The sequence below is a fragment of the Haplochromis burtoni genome, unplaced genomic scaffold (assembly GCF_018398535.1).
Source record: "Haplochromis burtoni strain Fernald_Lab_line unplaced genomic scaffold, NCSU_Asbu1 Contig_89, whole genome shotgun sequence".
NCBI lineage: Eukaryota > Metazoa > Chordata > Actinopteri > Cichliformes > Cichlidae > Haplochromis > Haplochromis burtoni.
In genome coordinates this window covers 884,371-898,884 of record NW_024582450.1, presented here as the reverse complement: position 1 = coordinate 898,884, position 14,514 = coordinate 884,371, and the positions used below count along the sequence as shown (strand labels likewise).

Here is a 14,514-nt window from a genome sequence, read left to right as displayed (position 1 = left end):
ATGTGTGGAAAATCTAATTTCCATACAATCTATATCATTTATATAAAACAACAGCTTCTGTGGTATCATCAAACACACTGAAATTTATTTTTATTACTGCATTTCAAAAAATACTTCTCAGTAAATACATCATATTCAAGAAAATTCCCCCTTTGAATCCAAATACCTCTCTCCACCAAGTTGCAATAATAAAGGGATTTTATACATCTGTTAGTACAAACAGGATAACTGAGGACTGAAACTGTGCTTATCATCGGATTAAACCTGGAAAGTTTAAAGAGTAATTTAGAAACACAAGTCAACAAGTCAAATTTAAATAGAAAATCTATTCCCACACATAATAAATATATTGGATATAATATAGTCACTCCGTTATATCGGAACCTCTTTTCGATTAGATTTTGCTAGCTCTTTTAGATTTAGCTAGATTTTATTGCCCCCTTTTGTAAGAAGTTGTTTTTCCAAATACAGTTCTACATTCCATTGATTAAGGGATCTAATCAAAATTATAAGAATACGCTCAAAATATACATGATTTCTTTAAACTTTATTTATGCATATTTGACTTAGGCGCTTTTAACTTGAAACTCAAACCGGAAGAGGAAAGCGTCCTCCTTAGGCGCAGACCGTTTCTGTTCAGGTCAAAGCAGTACGCGTTTTCGGTAGAGGCAGCAGTAAGATTAGTCTTCAGAGCAATTTTAGCGTTAAATATCTTTTAACGCATTTGCTAAACGTGTTATTTTATAATGAGCGACAACGAGAAAGAGTTCAGGGAGCAGGTGAGTTCACGATTCATGACAATCAGCGTTAGGACGAAATAAGCTGTTAGCTACATTTGCAGATCTGTTTAACGGCTATATTTTCTTTTTAAACAGGCCTCGAAATTAGTAAAAGTCGAGTTTATACAAGGATATTAAGCACGTTGTGTGAATTATAGACTTAGATTCTTAAAGTTTATTGGGGCGTTTATGTGAAAATAAGAGGGCTAGCGCTTGCTTGCTAAGCTAAAGCGTGCGGCCTGCTAAGCGCAGCGGTCGGTAGAGGAGGCCGCCGCCTGGCCGCGGGTGCTTTCACTTTCTCATTTACTTGTTATCTAACGTTGCTTATTGAAAATATAACTAGCCAGCAGCAAACATATGTGTACAGTTAATAGTTAGCTACCTCAACGTTCAGCTGTTTGTGAGTAAGTTGTAGTTTAGTCCCAATGAAGGCCAGTTAAACGTAAAAAGTGCACCTTTTCAGTCCTAATAATAATGTTTCCTAGTTTTTCTTGATGTTTTTTCCCTTTTCTTTTCATTTTTTTAAATTTCTGGTTTTAACAGACACCAACATGCCTTATCACCCTTGTTTGTTCTTTGTTAAGGTTGAGGTTGGAAGAAAGAAAAAGGCGGAAGACGTTTCAGATGTGAAGTTATTGTTGTTTGAAGCTGATGGTGTTGATGCATGCTAATGTATGGGAGAGATGCTGAAAAAAGAAGCGATCAAGAGCTGTCCCCGCGTCTAGTGTTGTAATGGCAGATGGTAAAAGAGGGAAGAGGAGGAAAAAAAGAAGTCATATATTCAAACGGAAGAAAGAAGAAATGAAGGGTTGTTATGAAGTAATGAAGTTAAAGAAGTTATGAAGTTAAGATGAGAAGTTTTCCAGGGTATGAGTAATTTCCTAACAGCCTGCTATGTTATTACTCTATTTCATCCTATTATTTTTCTCTATAGCATGCATGATTTTCCCTCTCTGTATCAGCCACATCACTGGTCAATTCCTCCATTCTTTATTTTTAATTAACTTTTTGTGCAGTCAATATTTAAGCTACATTTCTTAATATCTGCTTGAAATATCTTTAGTATTTCACCTAATTCCTCAATATTTAGTCTCAAACCTGTTAAATGCGAAAATGTGGTGAACTTCTTCTGAAAAGGGCATTGAAGGTGGTGAGCGGTGTCACCTCCAGGCCCTGTAGTGTTGTTGTTTTGGTACATTTGGCTTTAGAGTGTTTCTGACATCTGCAGTCTGGTTTGTTCAGGACTCTCGGGCCGGCTCGCGGAGCGCATCCCCTGGAGGCTCACCTAAATCCACAAGCCGCTCACCAGCGCGCTCCAGAGGTGGTTCCCATCATTCCAGATCCAAATCTCAGTCCCGATCTAGATCTCGGTCAAGATCTAAATCCAGGTAAGTCAGGTTTCTGATTTAAGGTACATAACAAGATAATCGTGTGAGATTTTGGTTTCCTCACCTGTGATTTTTTTCTTTTCTTTTTTTTTTTTTTTTTTTGTCTGCAGGTCTCGATCCCATCGAAGCTCACGCAGACACCACTCCCGTTCCCGCTCTCGTTCCCGCCGGCGCCGCTCCAGGAGCCGATCTCGTAGCTCTGAGTACCGCCGGCGCAGGAGCCACAGCCGCTCCCCCATGTCGAATCGACGCCGACACATTGGCAACAGGGTATGGTGCTACTTTGTTAACTTGTACTCAAGGTGTTTATGGAGACGCGAGTCATCAATTTTTAGATTAAACAGTTTAATGTTGACTGTGTGATGTATAGTTTAAGGTGTGTGTGTTTGTGTGACATTGTGAGATATGTTGACATATGTCACAATCATGAATTTCTCATCTTAAATTTTTTTTTTTGTCCCCACACATCAACGTTTCTGCTCACAGGCCAACCCAGACCCCAACAACTGTCTGGGTGTGTTTGGTTTGAGCCTCTATACCACTGAGAGGGACCTAAGGGAGGTTTTCTCTAAGTATGGCCCGTTGGCAGACGTCAACATTGTGTATGACCAGCAGTCACGTCGATCCAGAGGCTTTGCCTTTGTCTACTTTGAGAACTGCGAGGACTCCAAGGAGGTCAGTAGAATAACATAGGGATATGTATTTAAAAACTTAAAATAGTTGGCTTATTTGTCCTAATATAGTTAACCTCTTTGCTGTTAAAAAGCTATTTTAGTTCAAACTAAACTTCAAAGAGCACATCCATGGTTTTGTACAAGGTGAACAATAGTAAGTAAAATAGCATAAAAGACAAATGTGAAAGTGAAACTTGTTTAATTATGCAGCTCGTCTTGTCCGTCCAGTCTGCTGTTTAGTGTCTACAGAAGAGTGAAACAATTTGCAATGCAAACAATTTCAGTTAGTCTGCTTCTGACTGTGCGTGTGTGTTTATTTTAGGCCAAGGAGCGAGCTAATGGAATGGAGCTGGATGGACGCAGGATCCGAGTGGATTTCTCTATTACCAAACGAGCCCATACTCCCACTCCAGGAATCTACATGGGACGCCCCACATAGTGAGTGCTTGTCCACTGGGGAGCTTGAGATGTTATATGGTTACTTGAGCAAAATTGACACACTATCATTTGTTTTAAGTGGTGGTGGTGGTGGAGGAGGAGGAGGAGGAGGCGGCGGTGGCGGCGGCGGCGGCTCATCACGTCGTGTCTCAAGGGACTACGACAGGGGCTACGACAGAGGCTATGATAGAGGCTACGATCGTGACTACGATCGTTACGATGACCGCGAGTACCGTTCATACAGGTTGGTGCTTTTTCCAGCACAGTTTGTATCCCAGTGTTGAGCATGAAGATTTGATAATGATGCATGATTGATAAAGACTCAAATTAGTCAGTAACTGTAACTAAATTTTTTTTCCTCCCCTCATCCTACAGGCGCAGATCTCCATCTCCTTACTATAGTAGAGGATATCGCTCTCGATCACGATCCTACTCACCACGTATGTTTAAACCATGTTTCTGCCATTAGACTAGTTTATTTAGAAAACCTTCAATTTGACTCAATCTCTAAACTTTATGTATTTTTAAACAGGTCACTACTGAGCAACAAGAGAAGAGGCGACAGAAGTGTTACTGTTTGGATGACAGTGTTTTGTTTTAAATCTGACAATATTATGTATGTGGTTTAAAAACTCTGCATCTGTTTGTGTATCAAAAGTTTAACAAAATTGACCCAAAAGAACCCCCGAAATTTCTCCCTGAGCACAAAAAAGTCATCAGGGAATCATGCTGCACCAAGTCTGTGCGAAGAATCAGTTTTTGGTTTGTTTATTTTTTTCTGAAAAATGAAAAAGAAAAAAAAGAAAAAAATTTTTTTTGTTTGTTTTGTTTTGTTTTTGAAGACTCAGTGTGATCAAATGAATTGAAAGCACAGTCAGTGATTGTAAAAAGGCTAGGATGTTCTCAGTAGTTTTTGTTTTGTTTTTATGTATCATAGCTGGATTTTTCTGTGCCAGTTTTACACTTTCTCATTTTGCTCTTTGTTGGTAGGTGATTTGTTAAACTGTCGTGAGCCTAGTTTGCCCCTCATTAAGTTTTAAATGCCATGTTTCTTTTTCAGTTTGTTTTTGCTTGATTGAACGTCCACTTTTGTTTGTATATAAGAAATTAAAAAAAAAAAATACTTTGACCATGCTCTGCTCTTTGTATTTAAGATGTGCTTCCATTTTTTTCACACCTAAATTGTGTTATTATCAAAATTGTCAGAGTTACTGGTTAAAGCATTAATTATTGAACATTATTTGATTAAACTAATGTCTTCCACCAGTAAGAAAAGTATTGCTTGCTTACTACAAACAATATAAAAACAAACGTTTGGGTTTTATTTTAATAAATTACAGCAACAGCTACACGCAGTCATAAGCACTGCTGCTCCCTTTAGGGGTCAGCACAGTGGATCATCAGCCTCAATCTCATCCTATCTAGAATCTTTGTTACAGCAACACTGTAAATCCTCCACAACATTTGTGAATCTTCGCTGTGATGGTTTTGTTTTCCTCCTGCCTGTCAGCTCCATGTCCTTTGTCCATTATATTCCTCTACAATCCACTCAACCTGATCTACTCATCTAATGTACTCATAATCTTGTCCATGAAAATCTTTCTGCTGTCCTTTTGTCACAAAACACCCCTGTCGCTCATCTTCCCTCCACCTTGCCTGCCCTCTTCTTCACTTCTTGTGCACTTTCTGTTGCTATGGATAGTTGATCCATGTGGGGAACAGGCTAAGCAGAGAAGCTCAGACCTCTCTCTGTCCAGCCACTGGGACACCAAAGCATTCTTAGGATATCTGAGAGACATCTCTCCAGCATTTCTTGCTTCTGCTGTCTTTCATTCCTCTTCTCTCCAGTGCATACTTCAACCTCTCCAGGCTTCTCTTCTACCTGCTCCCTATATTCACTTAATTTGAGGACATTGTATTTTGAAAAAGTAGACCCCTTTCTGTTGTTGTCCAGCGTATTTTAATAAGAAATTACCTCAGATATCCAGTTCTATCGAAGGTAGTTCAGAAGTAAAGTCTTTTTTTTTTATGGGTTCTGGCCATACTGACTTCGTGTTCTTGAACGCATTACGCACACGTCACGGTGAAACAGACCGCGGAGTAATTTTAAATACTCACGAGACGACTCACGTATCGTATAACAAAAGAAAGGCAGAAAAGTGCATTTAAATTAAATAATTTGGGGCAAAATAAAAAATATATGTCCAAGTTGAGTTATGTCGTGGCATTTCCAGCTCTTCGCCCGACCAATCAGAGAACCCTTACGTCAAAACACTTCCGCTTTGCTCCCCAGCTTGTCTTTCCAGTAGAGCGGCCGGTGTGAACACGCATCAGGAGTGGACAGCACGTAGCCTGCAGGTTTTAAGGTAGCAAAAGAGACGTTTTCTTAGCCAAATAAATGTTGGTGTCTTTGTAAAGTTCGGACGGTACAAACGGGACTATGTATTCTGGTTTAAATTTCCCATCTGCTAGCTAGGAGTGGTTCCAGTTAGCTACTAGCTAGCGTTAGCATGCTGTGTTTGAATGAGCATTTGACCCTACACGTTTTTAGTGGAGCCAGCTGACATGCAGCAGAGCCGAGGAGTTGGTTAAAAAAACTCTGCTTTTTTTAGTATCCCAACACGAGTGTCTTAATCTGTTTTAAATCTCGTAGATGCCTCCAAAGAAGACAGAAGCTCCGAAGCAACCTCCATTGATTGGACGATTTGGAACATCCCTAAAAATAGGAATAGTGGGATTACCTAATGTTGGGTATGTAAATTTTATAGCATTTTTTCCTAGCTGAATGAGTGGGGAAAAGTGTTAGGCGTCACCATTCTCTCTTAATGCTGTTGCAGGAAATCCACATTTTTCAATGTGCTGACTAAAAGCCAAGCTGCTGCGGAAAACTTCCCCTTCTGCACAATTGACCCAAATGAGAGCAGGGTACCCGTTCCTGATGAGCGATTTGATTTCCTCTGCCAGTACCACAAACCTGCCAGGTGTGTATTGCAACAGCTGGTTAGAAGATGTAAGGACATCTGCATCATCTGATGATCTTCCTTGTCACTTCAGTAAGGTTCCCGCTTTCCTGAATGTTGTGGACATTGCTGGTCTGGTGAAGGGAGCTCATTCTGGACAGGGACTCGGAAATGCCTTCCTCTCTAACATCAGTGCTTGTGATGGGATCTTCCATATGACTCGTGAGTTACAGTTGCTGCACAAACTACTGCAGCTGCTGTGTAGTAACAGCTGAGAGAGAGCACAGGTGTCAGGGCATGCTGGAAATAAAGGTCTTATGGGGTAATAGGTCCATCTTAAGAACTTTTCTCAGTGTACTTTTGGCTTTGACTAGGACTGGGCATTGAAGCCTAGTTCCAAACTGTTTCCATCTACAGTTTAAAGGTGTGTTCTGATTCTGAACCCTTAACTGGATAAGCAGTTGAGAATAAAGATGGATGAATGGTTATGATGGAGACATTTAAGTTAAAATTAAAAAAAGAAGAAGGAATCTTTATCAGGGTGACTAATATATATTAGAAGTGAAATCTGTGTATTAAATCTGAGCAGTTTGCGTTTGTTTGTTTTTTAATATCCAAGACCAGAGGTGTTATCCAGCATTGTCTGATTTTGCATTTGTGTCCATATCTCAATGATTCTGTTTCATAAATTGGTATAATGAAATTTGTGGTCAATCGAAGGTAATGTTAGGCAGATCTTGAGAGACTAAAGAACAATTAATTTTGTTTGTTTCCCTCTCACCAATTAGTCAATAAATAATGAAGGCAAATGAAATAAAAAGGCAAAATAATTGGCTCTTGACTTATTTGTTAGTTTCACTTTTCAAAAAAGTGAAAGGGGACATCAGTTTGCTTAGAAATAAATTAGCAGAATTGAAAATTTAAAATGTTTTAAATTGATTAACAATTTATTAAGTCTTGCTGTTGCTGTACTTCTCCAGTGAAAGTATTTGCATTTTTTTTTTTTCTTCAAGCTATGTCGTTGCATCGACAGTCTGCTGACGCTTGTTTGTGTTAAGGTGCGTTTGATGATGAGGATATCATCCACGTGGAGGGCAACGTTGACCCGGTGAGGGACATCGAGATAATCCACGAGGAGTTGCGGCTAAAAGACGAAGAAATGATCGGTCCAATTATCGACAAACTGGAGAAGACTGCTGTCAGAGGAAGTGACAAAAAACTAAAACCTGAATATGTAAGTGAAGGTTTTTTTGTAGAAGCATTTACTTTTTGTCTTTTGTTGATTCTGAATTAAATCGGTCTGTATATGCTGCTTCACATGCTTCTTTTTGCTTCAGGATATCATGCTGAAAATAAAAAACTGGGTGGAAGAAGAGAAGAAGCACATCAGATTTTACCATGACTGGAATGACAAAGAGGTACTGATGTGTTCCAGTGTAAACAGTTTTTCTCCCTGAGACCCTATTTGAAACGGCTTTTTCATAAAGAACTTCATCTCTAACTCTTCACAGATTGAAGTTCTGAACAAGTACCTGTTTCTGACTTCCAAACCCATGATCTACCTGGTTAATCTTTCAGAGAAAGATTACATCAGGAAAAAGAACAAGTGGTATGTTTGCTTTCACCCTGCGTGTCTACATGTCGCATATATTAATCTTACCGTCATCGCATTTCTTTGCCATTTGAAATAACTCATCCTGCGGCCTGTTGTTCATCAGGTTGGCAAAAATCAAGGAGTGGGTAGATGCTCATGATCCTGGCGCTATGGTCATTCCTTTAAGTGGAGCTTTGGAGTTTAAATTGCAGGACATGGAGGAGGAGGAGAGGAATAAATACTGCGAGGAACAGAAGACACAGAGGTATTTGGTCATTAGTCTTTAAGTTGTTAATATCATGCTAAACTTGAAGGGTACTTTCTTTATGGGTGTACTGTGAAGCAAGCAGTCTCTGGTATTGTAGGTGCAATTCCAGCAGGGCAGAAGAAATGTGTAGATGCCTTTAAATGCATTGCTCCCTGAATACATGCACATGTCAGTGAGAATGCAATACACAATTTGTGCTGCTGTAACTTTCACAGCAGGGTTTATTCATGGGTAGTAGTAAGGAACGGCTCAACACGTTGCATGCATAAAACAGTTTTATTTAGGCAAACTCTGTATTGCAATCAGAGGAATAATTGGGGAAGACATGGCACTTTGAGGTGACTTTAAACTGAACAACACTAAAAACTTTGATTTTAAGTTCATGGCTCACTAACCCTTTAATCACTCTTTGTAGTTGCACCTTTCTGCTGTAATGATATTAAATGGCTGCAGGCAACTTAATACTGAGTACTGAGTAATTAATTAAAGTTTGCACTGGTCCTTATTTACTAATGTGCTTTGAAACGTCCGTACCCTGTGCAAAAATTGAATTTGCAAACCATTTTTTGTTTTGTTTTGTTTGTGTGTTTCTAGTGTTTTGACCAAAATAATAAAGACCGGCTATGCAGCGCTGCAGCTGGAATACTTCTTCACAGCAGGACCAGATGAGGTGCGAGCGTGGACCATCAGGGTGAGTGTTTTGACGTGTGTGTGTGTGTGTGTAACCTTTTTAAAAATACATAATCAACTCTTGTGATTGAAGATAAACCACTCTGATAGTTTTGAATTTTAGAGATCTTCACTGAGTTTAAAAAATAAAAAAATAATTTATTCAAAGAATATTTTGGAAAGCTTAATTTTCCAATGTTTTTTTTTTTTTCCTAATTTGTGATTAGAATGTTGGCTTGTATTAAAATTCCAACATTTTGCGTCATTTTTGTTATTTTTTTTCTGACAACCAGCTTCACTTTTGTTTTCCGTTATTATATTTAAGTAGTCAGTGAAGATCTGACTTGTAAAACTGAGTGATGGAAACATGTGGGGTGGCTGTAGCTCAGGTGGCAGAGCAGGTCAGCCACTAATCCTTGGGCAAGATACTAACCCCGTGTTTGCCTACTGGTGGTGGTCAGAGGGCCCGGTGGCGCCTGTGTCCGGCAGCCTCGCCTCTGTCAGTGCGCCCCACGGCAGCTGTGGCTACAATGTAGCTTGCCATCGCCAGTGTGTGAATGTGTGTGTGAATGGGTGAATGACTGAATGTAGTGTAAAGCGCTTTGGGGTCCTATGGACTAGAAAAGCGCTATACAAATGCAGGCCATTTACCATTTACATCTGACATAGATTTTTAAATATATGTGATATTATATTACTTTGGCTTTTGCCATTTGGTGTCTTCAACAGTTCTATAATTGAATACTGATAGAAATTTTATTGTTTCTTTGTTCAAAACAGAGCCCTGAAGTAAATTTTTGACAGTTGTCATCATTTTGTGATGATATCAGGAGCGCAGATTGTTACTTTTGCAGAATTTCTTAAATGTGATGCATTTAATAAATACATATTTTATTTATAACATGTCCTGTTGTGCTTTGGTCCCACAGAAAGGTACAAAAGCTCCTCAGGCTGCTGGAAAGATCCATACTGACTTTGAGAAAGGCTTCATCATGGCCGAGGTGATGAAGTTCACAGACTTCAAAGAAGAGGGCAGTGAAACTGCAGCCAAGGTGTGAGCTTTTGTTTTGTTTTGGGTGTTTTTGTTTGTTTGTTTGTTTTTCCCCAGCCCAATTATTCCTGAGTTGCTGCATGTGCTGAATTTCCATCAATAACTGTTCTGGAATATATCAACTATAATTTTTTTCCCTTGTTTGTTTCTCTCTCAGGCTGCTGGGAAGTACAGGCAACAGGGCAGGAACTACATTGTGGAGGACGGGGACATTATCTTTTTCAAATTCAACACACCCAATGCACCCAAAAAGAAATAAGACCACAGAGTCACTGGGTTGGGGGAATCAAAACTCAGAATACAGTTTAGTCCCACAGAGCACACTGTCTGCTGGTTTTCATACTTCTTTTTTGATTCTGATGGCTTCAGCTGTTCGAATCAGTTTTTGGTAACAATGCTTTAGTTGTTCATGTGTTTTTAACACATAAAAGACTGTTTTTTGATAATTTAATTTAAAGAAAAGCTCAGACTTCTTTTGAGACAGGTTTCTGTTTTGGATTTTTTTTAAGACTTAAGTGTTTTATTGCTCCGAGCAGCTCATCTTTTCTCTCTTCATGAATTGCAGTCATGGCTACAGCTGATTAATCTGTAAGCTTTCACATTCTAATGAGCCTGTTGTTTGGTGCATTAGTAAGGGCAGGCATGGCTGTTCTATCATAAAAATACTCATAATTGCATAAAGCAACAATGTGCTGCAGGTGAATTAGTTTTAGATGTCATCCCTTAAAATTTAAAAAGAGCAGCACAGTTCTATTAAATTAAAAAGGTGCTAAAATATATTGTGTCCAAAAATCAATCATCATTTCTTCTTGGGAGAACGAAAGCCATCGGTCGGTGTTTCATTGAGGGTGGGGCTGAACTGTATTGTGCTGATAACATGAGGGATATTATTTTAGAAAGAGGAACGGAGACCTCGGTGGCAGTGCCTCATCAGATTCCTGAAGGGAAAGCTGCTTTTATTGATTTACACTCCTGACGTAAAGGAGTCCGCCCCGCATAACGAGAGAATGCACCCTTGTGGATCATTTGGACTGTACAGCTTTAAATCGCATCATGTTTCACCTCTCTCACTGCCCACAAACTATGCTCATTTTCATAAACATGCTGCCACACTGTGGACTAAAATAGAAATCTTTCTGACCTATGGAAACCAGTGTACAATAAGTATCACCCTCATCAATATGCATGTGTCAATAAAAGGAGATAAACCTGTTACGGTTTTGTATGTTTATTTTCTTTCATTCCAGGCAAAACAGATCGTCGTCCCAAGCTACTCTCATCTCTTTATATTTTGATAGGAAAAAGTTGCAGCATCTATTGAAATTATTTGTGAAACATGTACAGTTGTTTGTGGCAATGCAGTGTATATATAAGGGAAAAAAAGCTCTTTGGATGTTTGGGTCCATTTCAGATCAAAATCAGGTCCAGGCCTTGAGGAGGTCGATCGATGACTGTTGGTGTTCCACTGTGTTTTTCTATCCAGATTTGCTTTTACTACATTGGCAGTGTGTTTGGGATTATTCTGGCTGTAGACACTGCTGTACCTCTCTCCTTACCTTTGTACATATTGAAAAACAAAAACATATTACCAAAAATGTCAAATACGAATTCATCGCTCCATAAGGCCTGTTGCCACTGATTTTATTTTCAGTCTTTGTGTAATTTGGTATACCTCAACCTTTTCTCACCATTTCTCCTCCTACACAGTGGTTTCTTCATAGTCAACCTTCCACTGAGACCATTTCTGATGAAGCTTCATTGAACAATGGTGGCTTATCTCTCTGTTCTTTGACACTTCTTTTTTTGTCCTGCTAGTAACAAAGTGTCTAAGGACGCTACCAGAGCAGTTGTATACTTTTACACGGTCACGAAAGCCTGCTTTGCTGTACTTTTCACACACTCTGGAGGTCGTTCTTATTACTTCACTGGGCTTCATGCACTAAGTGATACAGTCATGTGGCAGCTTAATTGGTGGTTATAAAAATGTTTTTAACCTATTTTCATATATGGATAAGCTTTCATCGTGGACCCACACATGAAATTTAGCCAGAACAAATAATCTGCTCACCTTCAAGGCCATTCATAACCTCGCTCCTTCTTACCTTTCTGACCTGTTAACCACCACTTGTTCTGCCCGTTCACTTCGTTCTTCTTCTATCTATCCAGCTTACTGTACCTTCCTTCCGCCTCACCACCATGGGAAGCAGAGCTTTCAGCTGCTCTGCTCCCAGGCTGTGGAACTCTCTGCCCCCAGAAATAAGAAATATTGGTTCTCTCCCCCAGTTTAAATCCCAACTCAAAACTCATCTGTTCAAATCTGCATATTCACTGTGAATCCACTGTTTGTTCATTTTATCTTGTGCTTTATTTTATTGTTCTTATTCTGCCATTGTTTTACTAAGTGTTTTATCCTATTGTAAAGTGTCCTTGGGTGACTTGAAAGGCGCTCATAAATAAAATTTATTATTATTATTATTATTATTATTTATTTTCATATTTTTTATGGTTTATAAATCTCAAGATAGACAAACTAAGACTGACATTTTTCCACTGTCTGTATTCAGACAAATGTCATTAACCCGTTTCTTCCCAGATTTTTTTCAGAGTTGTAAGGCATATCATTTTATCAGTTGAGTCCCTCTGAATCATGTTATGTATTTATTTTTTCCATTTTGTACTTTTTTTTGAAGAAAATAGCATTTTTATGACTGGCAACAATTGTTGCCAGTAGTCACACAGCTTGTCACTAAGGCAAATGTCACCTAATAATAATAATAGAGAAGTAATAATAATAATATAATAAGAACAAAATAATAATATAGTCATAATAAATAATAACAAAAAGGTGGAGCCTCAGGTTCCCCCTGTATAAAATTCAAAACATCAAACAATTTGAACTGATTTCTTTATTCTCAATTTTTTTATACTCAAAAACTCAACAAACATTTTTTTCTTAGAACCTCTAAAAACATATATACATATATAACATATTTCTTCCCATACATTCCATCATCTTTCATGCATGTTCTACTCAGTGTGGTACTTCTTGAAGCACTCCACATGTAGTGGCACATCACACTTTCCACACGCAAATGATGTGCGTCCGCCGCAGTTCTTGCATCGCTTGTACCTGCTACCAGTGTTGCAGGGCCAGTGGTTCAAATTATCAAACCTGGTGGCATCAGTTATCGCCACCGCCATTGAAGATCTTCTGCCCTGCCTACTTGGCTTTGTTCCATGGCGCAGGAGGAGGGTCTGGGCTACCAGCCTCTGGAAGGAGAGGAGATCCTTCTCCCCGCTTTTCCAGGACCTAAATGAATGACAAAACAAGCATGATAGATGCATGAATGTGCATCGTTTCATAGCACCAGCTGTTCACCATGGCACTGTTCAGGGCCCAGCTGAAGCATGGCCACCACCACTTCTTGGACCGGATGTTGACTCTGTAGCGGCTGACAAACTGGTCATGCAGGTCCACTCCTCCCATGTGTGTGTTGTAGTCCTGGATACACTTGGGCTGTCTGACCTTGTCCATAGTCCGCTTCTGTTTATTCCATCTCTTCGCCTCAGTTTCGGTGAACTCCCTCTCCATGTTCGACACCACGGTGACCACGCTGTTGTCATTCCACCTTACAATCAGCTTCTCTGCCTCAACCAGATACTCAGCATCTCCTCTGGGTGTCTTCTTGAAGGTCTGGGGTGCTGTGAAGGGAACGTTATGGAGCTGAGTTTGTCGCATCGTGCCACAGCTGCCATAGCCTCTCAGGGTCATCTCATCCACCAGGGACAGGGTTGTGAAGAGGTTGTCGTGGTAAAACTTGACTCCAGGTGGCACTTCAGCTTTCTCTGCCAGGCCAAGAACCACACTTGGACCCTGACCAAGTCCAGTTTCCACCAGATGTGTGTGGCTTCCTACATATGGCTCCATCTGATGGACAAACCCGGAGGAGGATGCTAAGCTCCATATTTTATACCCAAAACGAATAGGCTTCCCTCTAATAAACTGTTTGCACCCATGCCTTCCAAAATACTCAATCATCATCTCATCTACTGCCACATGTTCTGCTATCGGGATTGCGTTGTTGATGTCATTTAGATGCTTAAAAAGGGGACGCACCTTGAAGAACGGGTCAGCTGTGATCTTCATGTTGTCTACTAAATGAACAGAAGACATAATTTCATCAAACCTGTTCCTCCGCATGGCATCTTTTACAGCATTGTTGCTGACATCACAATCGTCTGACCAGAGAAGACGCCGCCTTGGGACTGTGTTGTATCCACTGATCAACAGAATACCGTAGAATGTAAGAAGTTCATCCTCAGTCAGGTTGAGCGTTTTCCCTTTTTGTTCAGCGTAGAGATTGGACATTTCCAGTGTGACATCTCTGAGGGACTTGGGATAAAATGTGAGGAAGATATCCACTGGATCATCTGATGTGAAGCCAGGATCATGTTCTTTGGGGACATAGCGAGGGATCTGATATTTTTTGTTGGCTTGTGCTGGTGCTTTGGCCGCAATTTTGATTTTTTTGAATTTCCTGTCTTGGTTCTTAGTTTTGTGGAGCATGGGCCCAACAATCTGACTGGTCACCTTTTCATTTGTGCCACTGACCTTTCTAGTCTCTGTCTGACTCACTGAGGATGAGCACCCAGGATCATCATCGGGGGGATTTGGCAGCTGCATGTATATATT

The 14,514-nt window shown here is 39.9% G+C and overlaps 3 protein-coding genes across 4 annotated transcripts in view; 2 read left to right on the top strand and 1 right to left on the bottom strand.

Moving 5' to 3' along the window:
• Window positions 1–575: 575 nt before the first annotated feature.
• LOC102290439 (transformer-2 protein homolog alpha) lies at window positions 576–4,408 on the top strand. Of its 2 annotated transcripts, XM_042222605.1 has the most exons (9): window positions 576–779; window positions 1,364–1,646; window positions 2,022–2,167; window positions 2,278–2,437; window positions 2,654–2,842; window positions 3,164–3,279; window positions 3,359–3,523; window positions 3,655–3,719; window positions 3,812–4,408. In XM_042222605.1, the coding sequence occupies exons 4-9, from the start codon at window positions 2,405–2,407 to the stop codon at window positions 3,820–3,822; spliced, it is 579 nt and encodes a 192-aa protein (XP_042078539.1). In that variant the 5' UTR covers window positions 576–779; window positions 1,364–1,646; window positions 2,022–2,167; window positions 2,278–2,404; the 3' UTR covers window positions 3,823–4,408. The 2 variants fall into 2 exon arrangements, with proteins under 2 accessions (XP_042078539.1, XP_005934394.1); XM_005934332.3 differs by lacking the exon at window positions 1,364–1,646 and having other exon boundaries at window positions 588–779.
• A 1,107-nt stretch (window positions 4,409–5,515) lies between these two features.
• Window positions 5,516–11,036, top strand: LOC102290739 (obg-like ATPase 1). Its single transcript, XM_005934333.3, has 11 exons — window positions 5,516–5,645; window positions 5,933–6,030; window positions 6,117–6,260; window positions 6,334–6,461; window positions 7,298–7,473; window positions 7,577–7,657; window positions 7,751–7,848; window positions 7,958–8,098; window positions 8,696–8,792; window positions 9,700–9,822; window positions 9,979–11,036. The coding sequence occupies exons 2-11, from the start codon at window positions 5,933–5,935 to the stop codon at window positions 10,078–10,080; spliced, it is 1,188 nt and encodes a 395-aa protein (XP_005934395.1). The 5' UTR covers window positions 5,516–5,645; the 3' UTR covers window positions 10,081–11,036.
• A 1,676-nt stretch (window positions 11,037–12,712) lies between these two features.
• Window positions 12,713–14,514, bottom strand: part of LOC121814825 (piggyBac transposable element-derived protein 3-like) — a gene marked incomplete in the record, with an annotated part of 8,386 nt that continues 6,584 nt past the window's right edge. The window contains 1 exon segment of the mRNA XM_042222601.1: window positions 12,713–14,507. Within this exon segment, the coding sequence (XP_042078535.1) occupies window positions 13,132–14,507 (1,376 nt within the window).